The 25,317-nt window shown below is 34.9% G+C and overlaps 1 protein-coding gene and 1 pseudogene across 1 annotated transcript; one reads left to right on the plus strand and one right to left on the minus strand.

Annotated features, from left to right (window-relative positions):
• Positions 1-1,282: 1,282 nt before the first annotated feature.
• Positions 1,283-24,675, minus strand: LOC146929162 (uncharacterized; annotated as a pseudogene).
• Positions 12,204-13,700, plus strand: LOC146929163 (uncharacterized). The gene is made up of 2 exons (XM_085700705.1): positions 12,204-12,220; positions 12,368-13,700. Exons 1-2 carry the CDS (start codon positions 12,204-12,206, stop codon positions 13,347-13,349), a joined length of 999 nt encoding a protein of 332 aa, XP_085556831.1. The 3' UTR covers positions 13,350-13,700.
• Positions 24,676-25,317: the final 642 nt, after the last annotated feature.

Below are 25,317 nucleotides of genomic sequence, written 5' to 3' on the forward strand. Positions count from 1 at the left end.
CCTTAACGACATTTCGAGAGAGTTGGTTGAGGATGGCTGGATCAGAAGCGATTACTTCAAAATCAAGGAACACAGTTTCTCTTAACTGTTCCAAGTGTTTTGCAACAGTACTGGCGATGGTATCTGTATCCTCGGCGGATGAACTGACAGATGACGCAGATGAATGTCCTCCTGACATTGTTTGTCTTTTAAATTTGTTTATGTGCTTGACCACAAAAATGCACCTAATAGGAACCTATTTGGGGTTATGTTTGAGTATATAAAATAAGTGTTTCATATTATAGATTATAGATAAGCATAAAAAAAATCAGAGTGATTATTGCAAGTTATAGATTCAAAATCCAGTCAAACCCTAGCCGTTAGAACATGATGATTGCATATTTTACAATTTCTGCGAATGCTTGAATTGAGTTCGAAAAAAGAAATCAACTTTGGAGGTTTATTTTCGTTTCCAACGTTGTGGATTAAGGAATTAAGCATACAACCAAAAAACTTAAAAAACTAAAAAAAATTATTAACAATGCACGCTTGTGTAATCATCTAATCGATATGAATACTTCAAAACACAGGATCAGGCATGTATCCATACATTAATACAATAAAATAGACATGGGGCAAAGGGAGCTATTTAAACCTTTAGACAGATCCTTTTAAAAGAAAAAGAAAAAGGACAGATGTCTCACCTGTTACTTTGTTGAGCAGAGTTGATAATGTTGTGCTGAAAAAAACAATATAAAACAAGGAAACATTAGACGGTGTATGTATATGCAGATAAATGACTAAGACCCCGACTCACTGTTGGAATGGAAATATGGGTACAAGACACCTACCGGCTTGAGGTTCTGCAACGATTAAGGAAGACGATGAATCCTGTAGTTGATCAGCTTTGATAAGGATGTGCTGGGTGAATAAACGTAAGGTGCTTCTTAGAAGGGAGGAATGTGAAGCGTGTTGAGAAGGTGCTTCTATTTTTTTTTTTTAATTTTATCATTTTTGCTTGTGGTCTAAAATATTTAGAACCACTAATGTTAAATGGTCGAACCAAATATTTTGGTAGATTTTTTTCATTCAAATTTGACGAAAAAATTTGGATTGGCGCGGATTATTTGATGCCAATATAAATGGTCCTTGAATTATATGCACTAGATCGTCTACCCGTGCTGCCGCACAGGTCATAGACGATTTGAATATGTTTGTAATGCAACAATTTTTTTTTGCTATAGATCAATAAAAGTCTGCTAAATGAAGAGTAATAAAATACCATTACATCAATGTTAAGTGTTTACATGTTTTGAAAAATTTACTTATACACTACATTTGTAGTCGTTTTGATGCAGTCACCATTTTCATCTGTCAACAAAATTTTGAGACCATTTCTTGAGGTAACTCTTGAGACTGCAACATATAGTTGACCATGGGAGAAAACCGGTTGTGGAATATATATGCCAACCTCCTTAAGTGATTGCCCTTGGCTTTTGTTAATAGTCATTGCAAAACATACCGATATTGGAAATTGTCTACGTTGAAATTTAAAGGGAATGCTTGTGTCCAATGGTGTCAATGATAATCTAGGTATGTAAACTTTCTCACCAGCATTGCTTCCAGATATCACCTTTCCTTCCAAAACACACCTCCCCATCTTTGTAATAATCAAGCGAGTTCAGTTACAAAGCCCAACAGTTATGTCCAAATTTCGCAATAACATCACAGGAACTTCGATTTTAAGTGTTAGTTTATGATTTGGAAGACCTGACGGATTAATGGTGTTCAAAAATTATGGTGTATGAACATCATCCGGCCTGGTGCCCGATGTTGATCATTCAGCTATAGGAGTATCACAACTTAAATATATCTTTTCTTCACCAGGTATAAGTGACATTACATACTCATTAATCTCATCGACTATGCCATTTTTAGGTGTTAGTATTGCTCTATGTTCGAAAAATGATGTATCATTCATATTAGATAAAATTGATGGATATATGCAATCAACAATAGAAGCAATATGATCACCGGAGATGTGGATGAGTAAATCATCTAGAATTTCAATATGTATATTCTCATCAGTTACGTCTCCAATAGAACCATCTCCAATTCCCAATACCCTTTTACTAAACTTTTTTCTTTCATCGATATCATTATCCGAACTTCCATGCAAAAGTCTCATATCAGTAGATAGAATTAATACCTCACAATATCGCCATAGTTTAGAAGAGTTAACGCTTGCATGAACAATATCTTATCTAGTTCCTTTGGGAATCACTGGGAGGATCTGACGAAAATCACCATCAAGCACAACAACCTTCCCACCGAATGGAATATCTAATCTTCTGTTGTTATGATCTTGAAGTACATCCATTAGAGTTCTATCAACAGCTTCGAAACAGTATTTGTGCATCATAGGGGGCATCGTCCCATATAATGAGTTTTGCCCTCGAAATTAGTTGTGCCAAAGGAGTGTTGGGTTTTATGCCGCATGTCGAACACTCATCAATTATAAATGGAATACCAAACCTTGAATGTGTTGTCCTTACAACTGGGATAAGCAATGCTGCAATACCGCTTGAAGCTACGGTTAGCACAATTTCGCCTTTTGATCGCATATAGGGTAATATTTGATGGATATATTTGTGCAATTTAACAAACCATACATACAGATGAAACAATAAACACCTAACTTACTCCCTCCGTTTCAAAATGAGTGTCGTTTTAGGTGTTTAAACACATATTAAGAAATGTAATGATTAAAAGAAAGAGAATGGTTATGTTACCAAATTATCCTTATTAACTATTGGTTAGTTTTAAAAGTAATACTTTGGAAGTAGTGTGCAGAGTATTAATTGGAGGGTACAATTGAAAAGAAAAAGTTATTAATGCATTGGAAACTGAAAGTGACATTCATTTTGAAACAATTTTTTTTGCCTAAAACGACACTCATTTTAAAACGGAGTTATTATCAATGGTAAAAACAGAAAGACCATTTTAATGTGAAGAAAAACATGATCAGATTAGACTATTAGTTAGTGTTGCAAGAGTCAAATGTTAGACCTTGGCATAGAATGTTTTGAATTAGTGAGAGAAACTTCAACTTCTCTCTAAATTTTTTTTCCCCTTTGTTCATCGAGGAGGGGTGGTTTTAGGTCATTTTTGACCTAGAATCACCCCTCTACATCTTTTTTCTCTTTTCTTTCAATCTAAATAAGTGGTTTTCACATAGATCAAGTTTCTTCTTTTGGTGTTTTTTTGTGATTTCGTCGTCTAAGTGCGGCGTTGTGTTGTTCGTCGTCTTGTGTGGCGTTTGATTTTGCGTCTTGTCGCGGTGTTCGTTTAGTTCCTATTGAAAGATCGGCATCAGTCAATTACAAATTCAACAAATGATTTGGTCGTCAACGTTGCAGATCCGGAAGCATGTGAATTTCGGTGACTTAGGTTTTATCATATTTTTTGTAGGCATTTTGCCGTTTTATGCTATTAACTTGGGTGCTGTGAGTTTGTTCGCAGATTCACCCTTTATGTTTTTAGCGATGTTTGTATCTGATGTACTCTATCAATTTGAATGAATGAATATCGTTTTGTTTTTGTCAAAAAAAAAAAAAAAGATTAGACTATTAAAAGGCACCATGAAAGTGTTAGACTGCTCTATGTTGTAACCGTATTCTTTATGACATGTCGGGTCACCTTATTTGTTTCTACAGACAATTTATTAAAAGCCATTGTAATTCCAAGGCCATATTAAGATGAGGCTACATTGGTGTATACAAAGATATAGAAATAAGCTAATGCTTGTTCAAAAAAAAAAAACTAATGTTCCTAGCTGTTTTTGGTGTGCCATGCGCCACCTGAAGAAATTAAATGCCCACCAATTTTCAAGTAAACATGTACTATTATTAATGTTGAATTTCTCCATATACAAAATTTGAATTTCCTTTGTGACATGTGCATATTTATCACGCATAGATTAAACCAAATTAAGTGGACCCATGCTGAGTATTAGTATTTGGCGCCTTTCAAATTAGGGTTAAGGGTGAGCAATTAGGCTAACAATGTATGTTAGGATATCTATCCATCATATCGATCCTCAAATTAGTAAAAATACCATCAAATAGGTCCTTAAATTTTTACAACAGATATCACTGTGACCCTTGGTGTATACTTTTGCTAAATAAAGTAAAAAGTACAAGACAGACACTTTGATTATAAAAAAGCATACATTTGCATACCATCATAAGTCATATATTTGATGTTCATAAGTCATTACATAGCCAAAAAATGCAAATTACATATCCATCATGTCATCAAATCATTTGATGTTCTTAAGTGATTACATATCCAAAAAACCATAAAGTAAACAAGTCCAAAAAGCAATAATTAAACCAGTCCAAAAGCATAATTTAAACAAGCATCAATGCTTTGGAAATCCTGGAGTTGGGATAAACTCCATGTATTGGGATTGAGTAGAAGCAGATGGCCCGTAAGTTGGGTTTGGAATTCTAATAATTCCAGGAGCAGTTGGATTCTGTGGAGCAGGACCCCTCAGTGGTGTTTGTTTATGCATGTCATTTGAAATCACTGGTCCTCGCATGCCATATCTCCTTGCACTCGTTCCCTGCAAATAAAATCAATCATATAAGCCCTTAAATTATAGAAAAATCCATCAAATTAGTCCTTAAATTATGACAATAAGTCTCAAATCGATTCTTATTATAGAGGGGTATAATTGGAAAACACAGGAAAAATTACACTGAAAAGTTAAATCTCGAATTTTTACCATTTCCATCAATTTAGTCCTTGTACACGTGGCTGCCTTGTTGACACGTGTACAGGACAACACAACATGCAAGAGGACATGTCATCACCACTAACGGAGCAATTTGACGGAGGGAGCAATTTGATGGACGTTTGTAAAATTCAGGGACTAAATAGCTATTTCGAATAATTCAGGGACGAATTTGGCCGATTTGTCAAAATTCAAGGACGAAATTGAGGTATTAGTCATTTCTTGTAACTATTAAATGTAAGAAAAGCAAACATTTGTGTAATTTTGATACAACCTATTGAGTATCATGCACATACTTAAACTTTGGTATGGGCCTTCTGATCTATGATCGACGGTTGAATCTGATTTATCCAGGTCAAAATGTAAAAAAAAATGTACATCGATCGGAAGACCAAAGCGGATGTAGACCGACCGGCGGTATCGAACGCACTATGTTAGGCTGTTTAATACGACCTTACTGGGATAGGTAGGAAGCATGAGCTGGAATTTCGAAGAGCATAATCTTAGGTGTTAGTCGATCATGATTTGGCATGGCATCCCATTAGAAACCTAGTCAGCATGGTAGGATAGTTGTTAGAAGATCAAAACACAAGGTCAACATGGAAAGATGTACATCGATCGGAAGACCGAATCGGATCTAGACCGATCGACGATATCAAACGCACTGAGTTATGTTGTTTAATACTTTAAAAATAAATAAAAAAATGGTGTCGAATCTACATTTTTTTTTTGAATGGCAACATTATTATTTGTTATACATATTTGGTTGCTACAACAATCATATGATTTTATATAATTATATTTTTTCATAAAAAAAAACTATTTTTACACACACGTAATTGTTTATAACGAATTGATTGATTACAATCAACATCTTGTCTTCTTACTTAATAAAATTTGTCCAACTCTATATTGTATTTACCCCGTTTTGTAACAAAATTAACCTAATTTTGTTTGGTAAAATCATAGTTTTTAATTTTTGTAATTGTTTCACAATGATTTTGATGTTGTAAAATGCCAATATTTTTAATTTTTTATCAAGACAATATAAAAAGAATTGATGTAAAAACCATGGAGAAATTATACTTCAAACGTTTATCAAATAGGAGTACTACAAAAACACACACGTGCTTCGTTGATTCAACCCACCTCACACGTGTGACATTGTTTTGTAGAAATGCAAATAAGGGTCTCCAACTGGGGTCTGGTCAATATGTCGTCTAACTCATCACGTCCGTCCGATTAAAACCCAAAAGAAACCACAACATCGCAACACCGTCCATTTGGCATTTAATGACTTTCTGAAGAGATGCAACAGTGAATGACACCCTAAGACTAGACACATCAGTGTAGCCTACCTGCATACGGCACAGCCATGCGAAATGTCTGCAGACTTGTCATTCAAACGTGTTTTCCATGTCAGTTCCTGCCCCATAATTGTAAACCGCATTGGAACTGTCGGATCTAACGATCGGACGAACAAGATTGCTTACAGGGGCATTAATCTCGGTTTATTGACAACCATTTGATAATTACGTTAACGGTCCAGATGCAAAGTGTCATTAAATTGTAAATTTTGATTATTAATTTGGTTTCCCTTAATTAAATCAATTTAGAACATTTACATGTTGCCTAATGCCTTCATTGCTTAGGTTGAAGCCTACGATGGAACGCGCATACGCAAATACGCTACATTCTGAAAAATTAGCAAACGATGCGGCAAAGAGACGTTAACAAAATTTTTAAACCAAAAAAATCATGCATTTTAAATACTTGTAGAAAACAAACATCAATTATTTCTCGTTAATATATTGTTATAAATTTCACGATTTTTGAAAAAGTTATACATGTGATCAAAATTATAAAAATGTGAAGGTTATACATGGAATATTGGTAGGTGATACGTATTTGATAAGGTACGTCGTCGTTTTGAAGTACACGGGCTACAAACTGGTATATGTATCACCATTTTTTGGAAGAGTAATGATATTTTGACATCCATTTGGAATGGTCGCATAACAACTAAAACGAGTAGCACTTTGGTGCCATAGCTTTGGTGCCATTGGTGCCATAGCTTGCATCCCCACCACACACACACACATCACACACACATCCCCACACACATCCACACACATCAATGGCCAGGATTTCCCCAATGGCACCAATGGCACCAAAACTATGTCATGGAAGTATTTCCCAACTAAAACATACAAGGAAATGTAAGTAATGACTAAAACGCAGAACAAAGAGAGAGAAAGAACTATAAAAATACGTATGGGATAACACGGGTAGTCGTAGTCGCAACCCGCCTCTTTTATGGTTTGGGTTTGATTAAGAGCACTATAAAAATTCAAATTCAATATTCAAGACAGAAAGAACTACTTTGGATTTATCGGACAACGAACATGGGATAACACGTCTTGACAACCACATTAATTCATAGGTCAAAACACTACTTGGGAAACGAATAATTTTACCTCGGTGGATATTCGTGTAGAAGACACGTCGAAGCTTCCATGTACAAATGTTAACGACTAATCCACAACACAGAACACTAATTACGACTAACACACATGATTAATATGAAAAGTGCTTAAAGTGCGCAACATTACATGGCAGGTGGCACATTGTACCTATGCCGACATTGCAATATTCCAATTTAACAAAAGGTCCACAAAACCTACTTGACCACGATGATGATAATAGTACACTCACAACACAAAAGTAACAATTATAACACCCTACTTACGACCTTAAATTCGATTACTCAGTCCTAGCCAAGGCGAATAATGCGCACAAAGAGGTTAGCTGGAGGATTGGCAACAAGAAACCTTAAAATGTCCCCCGGAATTAAGTCGTAGTCTCTTGCAAACGAGTACCATCCCTGGCATATGTACTTGTTCCACACATCCTCCCTACCGGTCCTGACATCACAATTGTATACGTCATCGGTATCCAACACAACAAGTCGAATATGTATCTGGTGTTCCTCCAGACAGTTCTCAGCGATATGTCTCGGAATATGCTAAAAAAAAAGTACACACAATTTACGGTTTGTTATGACCATGCATGGAATAATGATACTATGTTTTTTTGACAAGAATGATGATACTATGTTATCAAGTGAGAAGGAGTAGCTAAACAATGTAAATAATTAAGCTCTTACCAAAACGTTGTTTGCGGTAAAAGGTGTAACGACATGTCGCCATGCTCTATCAGGATCGTCGTGGTCGTCATCATCACTACTCACTTCATCATCACTCGCATCACCGCTACTTACTTCAGTAATTACTCCATCATTTTGTTCATCAAATTCTCCGTCATTGTGTGCAGCATCGTCTTCGTACTCATCCGGATTATAATCAGCCAAAAACATTGCAAAATCTGGGACAGTGTTGCTGTAATGTGGAAATGGATATAATTATTGTTTGTGGCTTGTTATTAATCAACAATTACACTGTCTGACTTGTGTGCATAATCAGTTGTAAATACATTATTGCAACAACTGGCTCAATACCATCCGAATAAATTGTCACAACCAGAAGTAAACTTGGAGTACACCACTCAATCAACCAAAATTAGTGAGAACCATAATAATATGGTGTTGTTAAAACAAACCCGCATATTTAATACAATGTCTCCTAATTATTTATGTTGCCATGAAAATTCGTACAAAAAATTCGTCCAAAAAATCGTACAAAAATTATATCATACAAAAAACGGCGATTGCCGTTTCTGGCAAAATCTATGTTAGATGACACATGCAGTGTGATGTCTTGGAATCTAAACATAAACTTAACTATTAAAAGGCTTAGGATTGTTTATGGAAATGTTTTTTGGTCGGACCTTAAATACAGCCTTAACCCAGTAAACAGACAAAAGTGATAAAGATGGAAAAAAAAGTACACACAAACGTGCGCACAAATTGGGGATAACGCTTGCATCGGATCAAAACTGATGACACACGAATGAAGAATATACGTACATATGTTGACGAGTTATTGACTTACTCTAACGACGAAGAAGACATGATCGAAGCTTCAACGTTTGTTCCCGCGAGAATACCGGCGAGGCTCGGCAGTGGTGAAGACAAGGACGGATGGATTTTGGTGATAACTGTTGGCCACGAGGTATATGCGTGGACCACAAACAAATTTGGGTCACTGGTATAAACAATGGGCCCTATTGATAAAGTTGGATCTTTGCTCTTCACCGACCACATTTCGCCGCACCCTGCAGCTATGTCCAAAATGCCCCGCGCTAGTTAACTTGAGCAAGTGTAAATTAATGCGCAAATTAAGTTACGTGGCGCAAGTTAAATGCCGCTGGTCTACTTTTTTTTAATTTATTTATTATTTTCAAATTATGTTATTAACTTTATTCTAAATTAATTTATTAACTTTATTCTAAATTATTTTATTTGTATTAATCTAAATTATTTTCTTAACTTTGTTCTAATTTATTTTCTTAACTTTATTATAAATTATTTTGTTTGCATTAATCTAAATTATTGATTCCATATTATTCTTTAAATAAATAAAAGTAAATACAACATTAAAAACTAAAAGCAAATATAAAATAAATGAACAAAATTGAGGCATATAATAATATCTCATTTTATTAATAATTCATACATTACAATAATTCATACAATAATTTTGAACTTATTCACTAAATTACTTATTTTCTCCTTGGCGTAAAAAGTAATCAATCTTCGTGGGGTAAAATAGTGTGCAGCCTTTTTTGAAGGATACTATATCTCTTATTATTATAGCTCTCTTGCACATGCTTCATGCCTATTTCATTACTCCAATTAACTCAGCATAGTTTATCTTTGTGGCATATTAGGAAAAAGTATCATGAGAAGCTTTCACACATATATACCGCAAAAGTTCAAATTTCAGGCATATGAGCTGAAAAATTGTATACTGATTCATTATGCATTAGAGATTTTGAGAAAGATTGCCACCAACTTGTTGTTAAATATGAATTGGAAGAAAAAAAATCAATGGCTTCAAGGTTTGTATTATATTACAGAGTCGTGGATTTCTATTTATAATATGTAGACCTTTTTTGCTGGGATAAACAAGGAATTTTTCTTTGGGTAAAAAAACAAAGGATTTAGAATTAGAGAATTTTCGTTTAAATCCTTGATATGTTATTTGATCAAACATGCGAGGACTTAATGAATTGATGGCCGTTAGATTAAAACTATATTAATGGCTAGGATTTGGTGTCAAATTTAATTTGACACCTTGGTGTCATTTGATCCTGTTGGAACATTAGTGTTGTGTTGGAAAATAAATTGGAAGATTAAACACCAAGTAATCATACTTTGATCTACTGTTGTGTGAATTGAAAAAAATAGAGTGTGGGGGTCCCACATAAAATAAAACACACACATTAGTAGTGTTTAAATTGCGGTATTTAATTTTAAATACTTAATAATAATAAAAATAATAGTAATTATTATTTTTATTCAAGAATATCACATCCCATAAATTTAGCTTATGGTGGTTGTGATAAGAATAAGAATTTAATTGAATTTCTTATATCTCCTTCATTCAAATCTAATAGTTTGTTTCATCCACTTTAGTGGATTTGTTTCTTTAGATCCTATCCACAAGTGTTGTTAAACTGATTAATGGATAACCTTTATTTTAACTTTATCCATTAAAAGTAACTGTTGTCGCAATTTGTGCTAAAACAGTTACAGAATCTCTATATAAATAGAGGACTCCACTCAGTTCAAAAAACACCCCAAATCGCACAGTTGATGCTTCCTGTGCGGTTTCTCTCTTCTCCCTCCGACCTGTGTTAACGAGTTTCTTCTGCTTCTACTCCTTTCTGTCCCTTCGGTATTAAGAGTGTTCTTAAGACCATAGTCCCTTTTCGGTTTAATGTCCCTTCGGAATTAAGAGTGGTCTTAAGTTCATAGTCCCTTCGATAATCTAAGTCCCTTTGGAATAAAGAGTACTATTAAGATCATAGTCCCTTTCGTAATAATAATGTCCCGTCGGAATTATGAATGATCTTAACAGTATATAAATTATTTAAATATTTTTTCTATTTGAGGAGAAATGGTGGTATCATCGTATTTGAGTGGTCGTAGTACCATATTGAAAGTTTGTAGAACTTAAAGGTTACAATGGTGGAAACGCCATATTTGAGTGGTCTTAACACCATATAGAACGGTAATAATACCATATTAAAGCGGTTTCAGTATTAAAGAGTGGTCTTAGTACCATATTTCAAGGTGTAATTCTCGAACGATTAACTACAGTGCAGTAGTTAATCGATTTGTAGCTGGGCTTGTTTTATCCTGGAGGCCGCGTGGTTGATAGTCTACCTTGCACAATTTTGGGTAGTGCCACGAAACTTCTTAAACAGAGCGACCTGGTCGTGACTCAACCTAGTAACGACTTCGATAGATAATAAAATTTGGAAATTCAAATACAACAGTTTGGAAATCCAAAAAACAACAGATCCTATCCCACACAGATATATATATATATATATATATATATATATATATATATACATACATATAATTTAATGTGTTTATCTTTTGGCTTAAAAAAAAAATTTAATGTGTTTTTCTCCTTGTAATTTATGCAGCTTTCCAACTTATCTATTACACAATGAGAGAGGAAAATAAGAAGAATTTTTTTTTTTCCGACCCTGTTTGCCAAAAAAATTCCAAAGTTGACCCCCTATTGAAAAAAAATACAGAAATGACCCACTTTCAATTTTTGGGGGTTTTTTTTTTTTGTCGTTTTCTTCAGTCCCGCCGTTTCAATTGGCGGGAATGAGCCGTCATCCTGACAAACGTCGCGTCGTGACAGGCCAGGCTGCTGCAGGTTTTTTTTTTTATTATTTTTTTTTTTGGTACCGCCATTTGAAATGGCGGGAATGAATATATTATTTTTTTTTTCGTTTTTTTATTTTTTTGGCCATTGTTTGTTTAATAAAAACAGAAAATAATAATAATAAAAATTATTTTTTGGCAAGAAATAATAATAATAATAAATAAAAACATAAATAATAATAATAATAAATAAAAACATATTAATTTATTTGAACACATAATACATAACGTTATTAACTATCGGTTATTTATACTTGGACAATTTCTCCTAATATGACCGGTATGCCGACACAACCCACATTGTCTCGGTGTCGGAGTCTTCTCTACCACCTCCTCGTCCATTTCAGTCCTTATGCGGGTACTATTGGGTCGACCTTTCTTTAGTCTTCGCATGTTTGGATTATGGCAAAGCACGGGACCGTCGTATGGGGGCCAATAACTCTTATCCTGGACTACTTTGAAAGCTGTGTTGTAGATGGAGTAAACACTCTCGTTTTTGAACACAGCTGGAATAAGGGTTGTGTAGTCATAGCGAAATGAAGAACACGCGGCTATGACATGGGAACAAGGCAAATGTAAAGCTTGAAATTTCCCACAATCACACCACCCCGCTTGGAGGTCCACCTTGAAAGTTCCCATTCGCCTTCCCTCCCTGTAGTTGACGGTCTCACGGACTGAGAAGGTAAACCTTTCTCGGTCAAAATCATTCTCACGGACTAAAGAATTGCCTTACCAGATAATTTGAAAGCTTTCCACAAAATTAATTTGACAAAAGATAAAATTAAAGGCTCGTGGAGAGATAAGCATCATCGTCAAGTCCAAAACTGGAACCAACGACATCAATTAGCACTTCAGGGCATTCGGTATAACCATGAGGTTTATCCAAATCGTCAATATTTTGCATGGTATTGGGAATTTTTCGGAAATCATCTGTGGCTTTCTAGAGATGTATTATTGACAAACCCAAGGCAAGCATGTGCAAGAATTTTACCACAATTCTCGTGTGACTATCCTGCAGCGCCAGAAACCTATACGGTGCCAGATGAAAATATGTGGTTAAATACACCTCCAACATACAACCAATTCATGACACCTCCACCCACTAACTTTGACCAAAGCTTTAACCCATCCACCAACTACAACTACAACCAAACTTACCAATCACCTCCACAACCCACAAACCAAATCTTATGTAACACCCCAATCCCATATCCAACCTATTCTCAACAAAGTCATCATGGAGAAAGCTCTCGAACATCAAACTATTCATTTGATGACTTTAATCCAACTCAGTACACCACACAAACCAGTTACCCAGACCAATCACAGTACTCCTCCTTCAACCTACCAACCCCCCCACACATTGTAAACTATCCCCAAACAAACTACGCACCTCATTGGCCAAATTCACAAACTAATACTATAGAAAGTCTGGCAGCAGGGTTTAATGACGATGACTTCGTTAACGAAATCTGGACCAACTCAGCTCCACAAGTGCAAAATGAAGTCACTATGGAAACTAATGATGATGCTGAAATTCCTGATGAGGATGTGGAACAGGAAGAAGATGAGGAAGAGGAAGAGGAAGAGGAAGAGGAAGAGGAAGAGCAAAATCAACGACCCGTACGAACTAAAAAAGATAAATTATGTGCTACGGGAGGTCATAGTTTACATTGGCGTAAATGGTTGCCGAGGAGAAAGTAGTTTTTGTTTTTATTTCGTATGAATAAAATAATTAGTGTTTTAAAATTAATAAATTAATATTTATTATCATTAATTTTCATTTATTATTATTTGTGTTTTAAATAAACAAATAATGGCCAAAAAAAACGGTCATATTAGGAGAAATTGTCCGAGTATAAATAACCGATAGTTAATAACGTTATGTATTATGCGTTCAAATAAATTAATATGTTTTTATTTATTATTAAACAAATAAATTAATATTTTTTTATTTATTGTTAAACAAATAAATAAACAAATAATGGCCTAAAAAATAAAAAAACGAAAAAAAAAAGTATTATTCATTCCCGCCATTTGAAATGGCGGTACTGAAAAAAAAATAATAAAAAAAAAAAACAAAACCTGCAGCGACGTGACGGCCGTCAGAACGACGGCTCATTCCCGCCATTTGAAACGGCGGGAATGCAGAAAACGACAAAAAAAAAACCCCCAAAAATTGAAAGTGGGTCATTTCTGTATTTTTTTTCAATAGGGGGTCAACTTTGAAATTTTTTTGGCAAACAGGGTCGGAAAAAAAAAATTTCAAATAAGAAAGAAAGCAATTAAATACATGACGGCTTCTTCCATACATATCCTTTATATTAATGATGATGCAGTATTATATTTATTTGTTAATAGTTATTTTTATTTCCTCCAATGAGCACGTTTTGGGCAACTGTGTCCTGCCTATAGGCTTCTGCAGCATATAAACGGGAAATCCTTTCATATTCATTTTGCCCACTTTTCTCACACATACAACCCACACAAACAAGCAAGGGTCTGATAAGACACTACCTCCGCCTACACTACTTCCGCCTACTTTCCTCCATTTCTCTGCAGCACAAGAATCTGTCATGGCCGCGCTTACATTCAGGAAGTTCTTCACAACAATCGATCCAGACAAGGTAAGTGTGTCTTAATATTCACTAACTTTTGTTACTAAACTTTGAGTGTGGAGTAGATTTTTTAATCAAAAGTACGTTGATTGATTATTTTCCTGTCTCCCTTTTCGTATCCGGTAGATTTTGCATGGCTTCATTTGTTGTTACATGTTTAAGGATTTTGACTATGTTTGCCTTCTTGTTGGTTGGATGATGATGAATCTGTAAGTATAATTTATTTCCACTATTATGCACACACAAGAAACCGTATCTAAGATTTTGTGTACTCTGATTGTTAGATTGATAATTCCTGTTTGTTGTCACTCTGTAATGTTAGTTTGATATTTTCCTTGTCACTCTGCAATATATTTTGACCATGTTTGCCTTCTTGTTGGTTGGATGATGATGAATTGATAACTGTATTTTTTTCAACTATTATGCACACAAAAAAACCGTATCTACGATAATGTGTACTCTGATTGTTACTTTGATATTCCCAGTTTGTTGTCACTCTGTAATGTTAGTTTGAAATTTCCAGTTTGATGTCACTCTGTAAATCACATCGTCGTCAAATGACATCTCAATAAACATCAGTTGTATCTTAAGTAAATTATTTAAAAAAGAACACAGGTTTGTTATTTTCATGAGATATAGTATCTTTCAAATCATTTGTTGTAAAATGACTAATGAAGTTGTCACTTGTAATGTAGGATGAGGCTGATATTCCATCATACTTCAACAACCACTTTGGTGATGAACTACGACACAGAGTCTGGTTAGAAGACACAAGAGGTTCGAGGTTTGGTGTTTTCATAGGAAGTGATGGGACGCGGACCTTTTTGTATAGGCTAAGGAGTTTGCTGGAGCACTTCCACCAGCCGTTAGGTCTCATACTGCGTCTAAGTTACAACGGACAGGGGCTGTTCTACATGGGTGCGCTTACACTCGACATGACCGAGCTAACGGTTCGTGAGAGGCGTACTTATGAACATCCTCCTTTCCTGATTGCTGCCGAGATACTGGATCCCTTGGAGGAGTATGAATTATACAATACCTCGTCATCCGATGAAGACAGCGACGACGATGATTCCATCGATCTTGGCATTGATGTTGATGTTCAACCTCCTGCACCTCCTTCAACTCCTGTGGCAGAACCGGATCCAGCGGATGTTGATGTTGCACCCAATTCTCCTCCTCATCCCGAAGTTCATGATGCCAATCAACAACCACACAATGCCGATGATGCCCAAAATCCGCCTCCACATAATTTCTTTAATTTTGCTGCTGCCATGGATATCAACGATGAAGATGTGGAAGGTATAGACAATGCTGCTGGTAACAACAATGGTGATGGAGCACAAAATCCTCCGCATAACTTCTTTGATGCTGCTGCTGTTGCCATGGGTAACAATGGTGAAAGCATGGGTGCAGGTGGGAATGTGGCTAATAATGGGAGAGTGGAGAGCTGTGTTGTCAGACTTGCAGAATACATGGTGAATACTAGCAGTCTGGTAGGTGAATTGCATAACTGCTAATGCATAATGCAATTACTGTTATATAGTTTTTGGTAGATATGTCTAACGCCTGTTTTAAATTGTTATCATTTGCATGCAGTACCTACCAAGAAGATTTGTTGCACGAGTGTTTGGGAATGCAACACCGCCCACCATCCTACTTACAGATGCCATGGGCTTTGACTTTCCGTGCAGGATCAAGTGGAAGGACAGAGGCCATCTTCCTCCGGCGGCATTTCTCAGGGGCGGGTGGAAGAGATTTGTTACGGAGAACCGGCTGGCAGTTGGGAAAAGTGTTAGGTTGTCTGTCAATTTAGACAACCCATATGTTATGTATGCTAGGGAAGCTCGGATGGAGATTTGAAGATGATGGCTGTTTCCTTTTTTATATTAGTTATGTTTAATTTCTTGTCATGCAAAACAGTGTGTCCTTTGATGTTACGTCGAATAGGCATGGTTAGTGCTCCACATTTTTCCTATTTGCGAACACGTGGTTTTTGATTCGATGTGTTGATTTCGTTGTTAGAATTTGAGTTTTTTTTTGTTTTCTTTGTTTTATGTTCACGTGTATAAAACGGTTGTTGCGTTTCTTCGTAACTTATAGTTTTATTGTTTTTTAGGTTTTGGTGGTCAGTTTTTATTTTATTTTTTTTATTATTTATTTTTTACAAGTCATTGTTGTTTTTTCCATGTTCATTTGTTCGGATGGTTTTTGCTTGTGAGATGAAGGCAAGGCATCTCTTTGTTTGCAACGGTTGCCACTGTTGTAACGGGAATGTGTGTTTGGATTTTCCATTTATTTTGTTGAAAATGTGCTTGGTCTCCAACCGTTGCAATTTATCAAGCCTGGCCATGTCTCTATAAATGTGAATTCTTTTAAGCTTTGTGCCTGTATTTCATTGCATTTTGTCTTTGTTTGTGTTTTTAAGGAAGGGGAATAAACAATGAATTCCGCCACTAATTTTGCTGAAAATTTATCTCATTCTTCTGTTGTTTCGAGAAGCCGAGATCAGTATAGATGTGATATTGGGAGATTATTTTCGCAGATGAGAGAGATATTGAGTAATGATTTTGATGTTATTACGGAAGATGATTCTATCATTATGAATTTGATTCGATTGATAAATCGTCTAGGTGATTTCAAAGATTATCTTACGGATGTTCAGATGGGTTTCTCGCTTGCTATTATGTTTTTTGCTGATTTGTTTTGTGCAAGATCGCGTGAGAAGGAGATTGCTTTTGCAGCTTTCAATTCAATTCGGAAAGAGTATGCCATTCTTGAAGAGGATTTTAGTGCTAAGGATAAGGAACGTGAAGAAATTGACAGTGTTCTCAGAGATTTGTTCTCGACAGATTGTGCAATGTCTGAAGTAGAGTATGAAAAAAAAAGAAAATTAAGGAAGAGATCGTGAGTGTCAGGAATTCTTATTTTAAGGTTGTTGCTGCATTGAATACAAGTCTTGATATTATGAAGAGTATTGAATCAAAGTTAAAAGAGTCAGAGACCAAATATGAAGATTCTCTCAGTGCGAAAGCTAACTTGATTAACGGTTGGAATCGCGTGAAGATTTTCACCCACGTGTCCTATAGTTGGCAATAGTTATGTCCTCTATGATTATTTTATTTTAGGGGAATTAGTCACTTTAGTCCCTGAATCGGAAGGGATTCGTCACTTTAGTCCCTGAATGCAGATAAATTGCAAAATAGTCCCTGAATCTAGACTTTGTTAGTTATTTTAGTCCCTGAATGCAAACTTCGTTAGTCAATTTAGTCCTTGAATGTAGACTCCGTTAGTCACTTTAGTCCCTGAAATTGACCATGCAGGGACTGTTTTGCAATTTCTCTTCATTCAGGGACTAAAGTGTCGAATCCTCTCCCATTTAGGGACTAAAGTGACTAATTCTCCTTTATTTTATTGTCATTGTTAACGTTGGGTTGTTCATCAATTTTTATTTATTTAGTGTGAGATATATCTCATGATTTATGTAACCAATGTATGGAAAGATTTATGAATGTATAAAAAAAAAATAGTTATTTATTGTGGGGTATATGTCATGAGTTATGTAATCAATTCATGGAAAAATTTGTGAATGTATAAAAAAAAATATTTATTTATCGTGGGCTTTATCTCATGAGTAATGTAATCAATGTATGAAAAGGATTTGTGAATGTATAAAAAAAAATATTTATTTATCGTGGGGTATATTTCATGAGTAATGTAATCAATGTATGAAACAAATTTGTGAATGTATAAAAAAAATTAATTATTTATTGTAGGGTACATCTCATGATTAATGTTATCAATGTATGGAAAGATTTGTGAAAGTATAAAAAATGCTATTGATTTGTTATGCTTATTGTTAGAAAGTTTACATAGATCTTTATAAATTTAATTAAATATCGGTATAACCATTTATAGAGATAGGGAAAGAGGGAGACAGGTTGAAAGAGAGGGGAATCAAATACGTGTAATTGTATTGGTTTCTTCTACAACGTTAAATAGTGTAATTTGGTCGTCTTTCTAAGTTATTTTGAAAACTTTTCTGTACCGAGATATACCGTTGGTGATTTGATTTTTTTCTTCTTCAATACTATCAATTATTTTATAAAAAGGTTAATGGTTTATTTGAGATTAGAATTTAATAATTATTATGTACATGGGGTGCGGAATCAGAATTTGAAGTTTTTATTTTATTGTGGCTAATTTGGTTGTTTTTTTTGTGTTGGAGTGTTTATGCATTGTAGTGATAATACGAAGATGCATCATGCATGTATGAATTAAATTGTATATTTTTATGTTGGTGTTGTTTGTTTATTTTGAAACCAGCCAACAAATATCTTTTGGTGTTTTATGATCGTGTATGTTCAGGAGTTGCTGTGTTGGTTCATATGGAATTTGGCTAGCACCTTTTCATTGTTTTCATGGGTTGCAATGATTGCTAAACAGTTGCAACCTTTCCAGCCGTTGGAAGCTTTTGGTTCTAAAGCCTATAAAATTTGAAAGTTGCTCTAATCTTTGTGTGTCTCTCTTTTAGGACCAATTCCGTTTAATTGCATTATTGTACTTATAGAAGATAAATAAGACAATGAATTATGGTTTTAATCATGAAGAAGGTTTGTGTGAATCATCTGTTCTTTCTAACGTTAAAGACAATCGTAGGTGTGATGTTGTGCGTTTCTTTGCTCAGATTAGGGAAATATTGACTATGGATTTTGATGTTATGTCATCAGATGAATCGAATATTTTGGATCTAATTCGATTGTTAGACGGTGTGGGTGAATTTGAGTATTGTCTAACTAATGTTGAAATCGGTTTCTACCTTGCTGTTATGTTTTATGTTGATTTGTTCCGCGTTAATATACGTAGGGTGGAGTCTGATCTTATAGATCTTAATGTTACTCAGCAGGAGTACGATGTTGTGTTCGATGAATTTAATATTAAGGAAAAGGAATGTATTTTAATGTACGATACTATGACCAACTTTTATGATTGTGTTGTACTCTGTTAATCGAAAAATTAATGATTTTGGCGAAGTATCTCAGTCGGTGTACGATGAAAGCGAGAAGATTCTCAGTGATTATGACAAGTTAAATGACTCTCATCGTAATTTGTGTGCTGCAATCGATGCAGGTTATAATACAAGGGTAGATGTTGAATTAAAGTTGGAGAGGGCGCTATTGAAGTATGAGAGTTCTTTGCTACTGAATAAAGAATTGATTCTTGGATGGACACCGTTGAAGTATCTTAATTAAGTGTTATTTAATTTTCTTTTGTTGTTGGTTTAATTAAGTGTTATTTAATTTTCTTTTGTTGTTGTTGATGTTGTTTAAGGATTTTGATATGAATATATGAGATATTATTTATGATTTTTGTGTTTTTTTTTTTAAAGATGATTTCTGTGTTGTTGTAGTGTGAGATTGTGTATTATAAATAATAATTATTTATACCAATACACAATCTGCAGGAGTGCAGGGGCATGCATGTGGGTTTTGACATCAATTTACAACACACGTGTGTTCCAAAATATTAGGTTATCCTCATATATGTACATGAGTACCGCCCCAATATTCAAAAAAACCAAAAACATGCATGTAATGAGTGATGACACCCTATGGCTAGGCTATATCAATCACAGTCAGGCCTATAGCCCTAATCCACCTGCACACGCCGCTTTGATGGGATTTATGTGCAGAAACATCATTGCAACGCGTTTTCCATGTCAGGTTGTGGTGGACCATAATTCAAAACCGCCCCAAAACCGTTGATCTATGATGGACGACCAAGATTGCTTACATTGACATCAAACGGTCCAGATGTTTCGGTTATATCATCCAGTATCATTATATATTAAAATTAAACAAGTACAAGAAATGATACAAGAAATGCCGATACAATTTTTGGTTATATCTTTTGGTGTATTGAATTTGAATAAGTATGGATAACTATTGTAATTGTCTAGTTGCATTTTTGACTCAATAATTGAGTCAAAAATGATACAAGAAATGCCCATACAATTTTTGTTGTGTATTTTTATCTTTTTAATTATTTTTTTGAGAGAGTTTTGATTTATTTTTTGTAATTGAAAATGTTAATGATTGTCTAAAAAAACCAACTCAGGAAATTGTAACAATATTTCTTAAGGTAAATTTGTATCAGTACTTAATAAATAAACTAAATAAGATGATTTTTGATATATATTCTAAAAATAAAACCAACAAGACAATATGAGATATTAAATTCATAGAGATACATACATGATTCCACCATACAGCAAACCAGATACATTGACTCACTACAGATGCATTAGAAAACACAACCCTCACGCTAACTTAGTCACAACTAGCATAAAGATGATAAACATCATAAATGTCATTGCAGTGAACATCACCATAAAAAGCCTTAGACTACCTTTCATTTCCCCTGCAAGGAATGAAGCCCGGCTCACCTCCCTCTCGACAAGAAGGAGTCTAGACTCAATGGTCTTCATAGCATCTGAAACACTTGCAGTATCCTCAACCTCTTCAACCTCGGCAACATTTGTAGTATTGGTTCCGTTTCTGCCAGGGCAAGGACAGTTTAAAGGGTGTGCCCAATCAACAAACCCACACTTACTACTGCATCCATAAAACAGTTTGTTGGGATTCCGGCCTGTGGTGGAAATTTTCACATCTGCAGGGGCGCCACACCTGCACCTCATCCTTAAGTATCTGAAAACACATGCATGACCATGGTTTGCGCTGCTGAAACTTGAAGATGCCATTATCTCCTACAAGGTGTTGTATGCGAAGTTGTATTAGGGTGGGCTGGGTTCTTGTGTGATGAGTGGAAACGATGAAGATTATATAGAGAATTTGGAACATGTGCTTTAAGATTTAAATTCAAATGGTTCACTTGTTGGGCGCCCAAATAGCAAGCACGCGTGTCAACCAAGCCAAAGCCAACACAGTAGTCTTAGTATTAATGGACTGGACTCTGTGCACGCACAAAATGACAAATTAATTTTGACTATTGGTTGTATCATTAATAAAGGGTTTAAATTTTAAATACCAAAAATTAAATATTGTTTTTTTTGAGAGAAACAATTAAATATTGTTAGTCACCAAAACGAAAATTAAATTCGTTATTGTATATGTAGTATGTACTAAGTTTTGAAATCATTACCGTTTTTTTTATTCTTCTTGCTTCTTGCTCTCTTTAAATCGAATTACTTATACATATATGACTGATGGAACCAATGTTAAAGAAATCAATTACTCATATCGGAAACGTATCCATTTACAGACGCTCCACGGATACGCACACACAAAGTATCATAAATTATCATAAAATTTTTTAGTATTTAAAAAATAAATATTATCATATCCTTATATGATACTCCACAGATACACAATGACACGTCTAAGCTAACTCACAATTACGTATAATAGAAAAATATGAAGAGTAAAGTGTGAGACAATGTCGTAGAAATATAATTGAGATGTATGTGATTCAACATTGGATATGCATCGGTAGAATTGTTTCTCGATCAACCGATTAAAATTATATATACTTCTTGCAGATAAAGGAAACGAGATGCATGTAGTTCAATTAATCAACATCACATAAGATTCGTGTTAAATTCTTTTAATAATGTTTCTCGCGATATCTCAACATAGGGAGAGATAAATAAGGTTTATAGAAAACATTTACATATAATTATATTGATCTACTCTATTGTGTTTAATTTTTGATTGGTGATATATGTACAACCATTTTGAACAACTTTAATGACAACTTTCATTTTCTCTATTTTCATTGGTCGAAAACAATGGAGAGAGAAAAATGAAGAGAGAGAATAAGATAGAGAAATGATATTTTGACAACCACTTTTTGACAACTTTTGGACAACTTTCTCTCTCATACTCACATGATATTGTTATCCTCTCTCTTCCTTTTTCTCACTTCATTGTTTTTGACCAATAAGAAGTGAGAAAAACAAGGTTGTCAACAAAGTTGTCATCAAATGGATGTCAAAATATCATTGCTAACATACAACATTTGGCTCAGCAAATATTATTTTTTTAGCTAAGATGTGTAATCACCAATTAATTTTTCACCGCAACTGTGTAAAATATTGACTCTTAAAAAAATCTCGGATATAACAGACTTATCTTACATCATATCTGGTTATGTGTATGACAATCAATCAATCAATTCACTTCTTTGCTAATGTGTATGAAAATCATTTCAGTTCTTTGAAAAACATACGTATGCGTTATTTTTTAACACGTTTTTTTATTTTAATAAATAATGTGCCACATAAGTAGAGCACTCTGATGGCATATTATATATTGATAGCAATATAATAAACCACCATGTCATGACCACTATTAGGGGCGGATCTCTTTGGAGACCCCAGATGCCACTACCCCCCATAATTTATATAAATATCATATTAGGCAATTTAAGACAAGGAACATGTTGTGCTGCAGTGGTTCTGCGTTTTTCTACTCCACTATATGTATGGTGTCTCAAGTTCGATCCCTCTGGCACCCTCCTTTTTAATTCGCACCCTCCTCGATCCCTCTGGCACCCTCCTTTTTAATAATTCTTAGCGAAATTTTTATATTTTTTTCAAAAAAAAAATAGTCCTAGTGAGATAAATTTTTATTTTTTTTTTTTAAAAAAAAACGTCCTAGTGAGTAGTGAGATTTGAACCAAACCAACAACCTCAACTTCATTGTCACAATAGAACAATTATACCACTACACCAGTTTCCTGTATTGAATACTTTTGAAAACCGTTAAATATATATTCCATAAATATTTGGCACACCCAATTTTATTTTTTGTTCACAAGATCCGCCACTGGTCCACTATAACATTGAAAGCAATTCATTTAGGTTGAAGGAACTATCATTTCATAATATATATGGTAATCATTGTAGCGCTTAATTGTAGTCCAACATTGATCGTTTAAAAAAAAAAAAGTCCAACATTGATGATGTTAACCGTAAATGACCGTTGTAAATTCTTAGGTTTGCATTAAACTACTCTAACAGACATAAAGTTAATGATTAAGACATAAAGTATAGGTAAAAACCCAACACTTGATAAACGCAAAACGATATTCTTCGTCCTTTGTTCACAACATCATTGCATAATGCACAACCGAATTGCTTTTAAGAGTTGAACTGGAACCAACATTGGCTTGATTCAACGACAAAGATAACGACATAAACATATAACTGCCCAAAATACCAAAAGCCAGAGACACTGAAACATAAAAGTAGCAACAAAATGTAACTTCATCGAACTTGTGCTTAATAAGACTCATAGACGTTGGACACTGAAGTAAACAGTGGAGTTGTTCCCAGCCAATGGAGCACCTATCTTCAAATATGCACCCCTCTCAAGCCTGCGTGCATCGACCATTCTCTTCCATTGTCCGCCTATCATGCAATGACTTTGGGTCAGGGTTCCAAGCACAACAATGCAGCCCCATTTGTTTCCATTATCATCTATCAGCGTCAACGCCGTTGCCTTCTTGTCCAAACAAAGCTCAGTAAAGTTAGATGTTGGCAATTTCTGCAACAATGACAACATATTCATTTAGAAGCATGTTTGTATTATTATGTGTTAGCCATTACGGTTCGAACACATTTCAACGTACCAAATAACCTGAAGTGATGTCAGAGGCGGTCAGGTGCTTAACATATGAAATAGTGAAGTTGTTCAAATCATGACGATATGACAACTCGATAATGGAATTAGGAAAAGCCTGAAGGAAATTATGAGTGTTGACATCTCTTTCTATGACAAACTTCATTGGTGGATCAAACACAGGGAAAAAAATTTTCCTATTGATTCTAGATTTCAACTTCTTTAGCACAAATCGCCCAAATCCCACAAAAACCAACTTCAGCCATGCACCAAGGGTTATGTCATAGAAATCACGAAGAGCAGCAAAACCTTTCGTCAGAAATATAAAACCACTATGTCTCTCTACCTTGATCTCAAACTCATTGTTGTTGCGATCAATCACCGTAACAAAGCGACCAATTTGATCACCAAAGTCGGAACCAAAACAGCTAGGCATCATAACAGCACCCTGCATAGATTGAAACCCCAAAAATCAAATACAACGGCAAAACAACAGACAGAAAGGGAAATGTTTGATTGGAAGAAAAAACTCATACTAACACAGTCAACTTCATACTCGACCGCATATGTCCTGTACTTCCGACGCAGTGAGTTAATGATTCTGTCAATCTCATTTTCAGGATTTGGATGCAAAGGTGCTATGAAAAACAAATCAGAAAACGTGTGGTCATTATCGGACGCATGGAACAACAATCAAACAAATGAGCATAACATATTGTTACCTGTCAAACAATGGTAGGAAAGCAGAGCTTCAGCACCGCGATCACCCATGGTTGCAATGATTTACAACAAAGCAAAATACGGAGTTTGAAGAGATGTATCAAAAAAATCGGACGGCATGCGCGCTTATATACTCACGGTTAACATGTAACATCTGGAGAAGAACAGAGCAGGCATGGTTAAGTTAAAAGTCGCCGTTGATTATTACATATAACATGAGTACTAAAACAGACATTATACACAAGCGACAATGTCAATGTACTTGTGGTTGCAACTTGCAACATCATGGCAAAGTGTAACAACTACATTGAATCTTTTAAGAACCAACAATACAGAGAGCGTGGCGTACTTTAAAAGGGCATTTGGACTTGAATGAAAAGGAACTCTTCATCAAAGATCTTCATTAAAAAGTGATCAATTTCGCAAAGCATGCGAATCATTCAAGGAATTTGTATATCACATTCTTATTTAATCTATGAGCCTAGGAACCCGGACAACGAAATGGGGGTTTGTAGACCATGGTTTCAACTAACAGATGTTGGTGTCTAGACATTTAATCTGTTTTCAATATACAATAAACAGATCCAGCAACAACACATGCAACAAAGTCTATATAGGTACCGTCTTACAAAGATTCTTGGCGTGGTGATCATGACTTCATTCGGATTTTAGATGTTATTGTGGACTTGTGGT

The sequence above is a fragment of the Medicago sativa genome, chromosome 4, assembly GCF_051527215.1.
Source record: "Medicago sativa cultivar Bolivia chromosome 4, Bolivia_mono, whole genome shotgun sequence".
Lineage (NCBI taxonomy): Eukaryota > Viridiplantae > Streptophyta > Magnoliopsida > Fabales > Fabaceae > Medicago > Medicago sativa.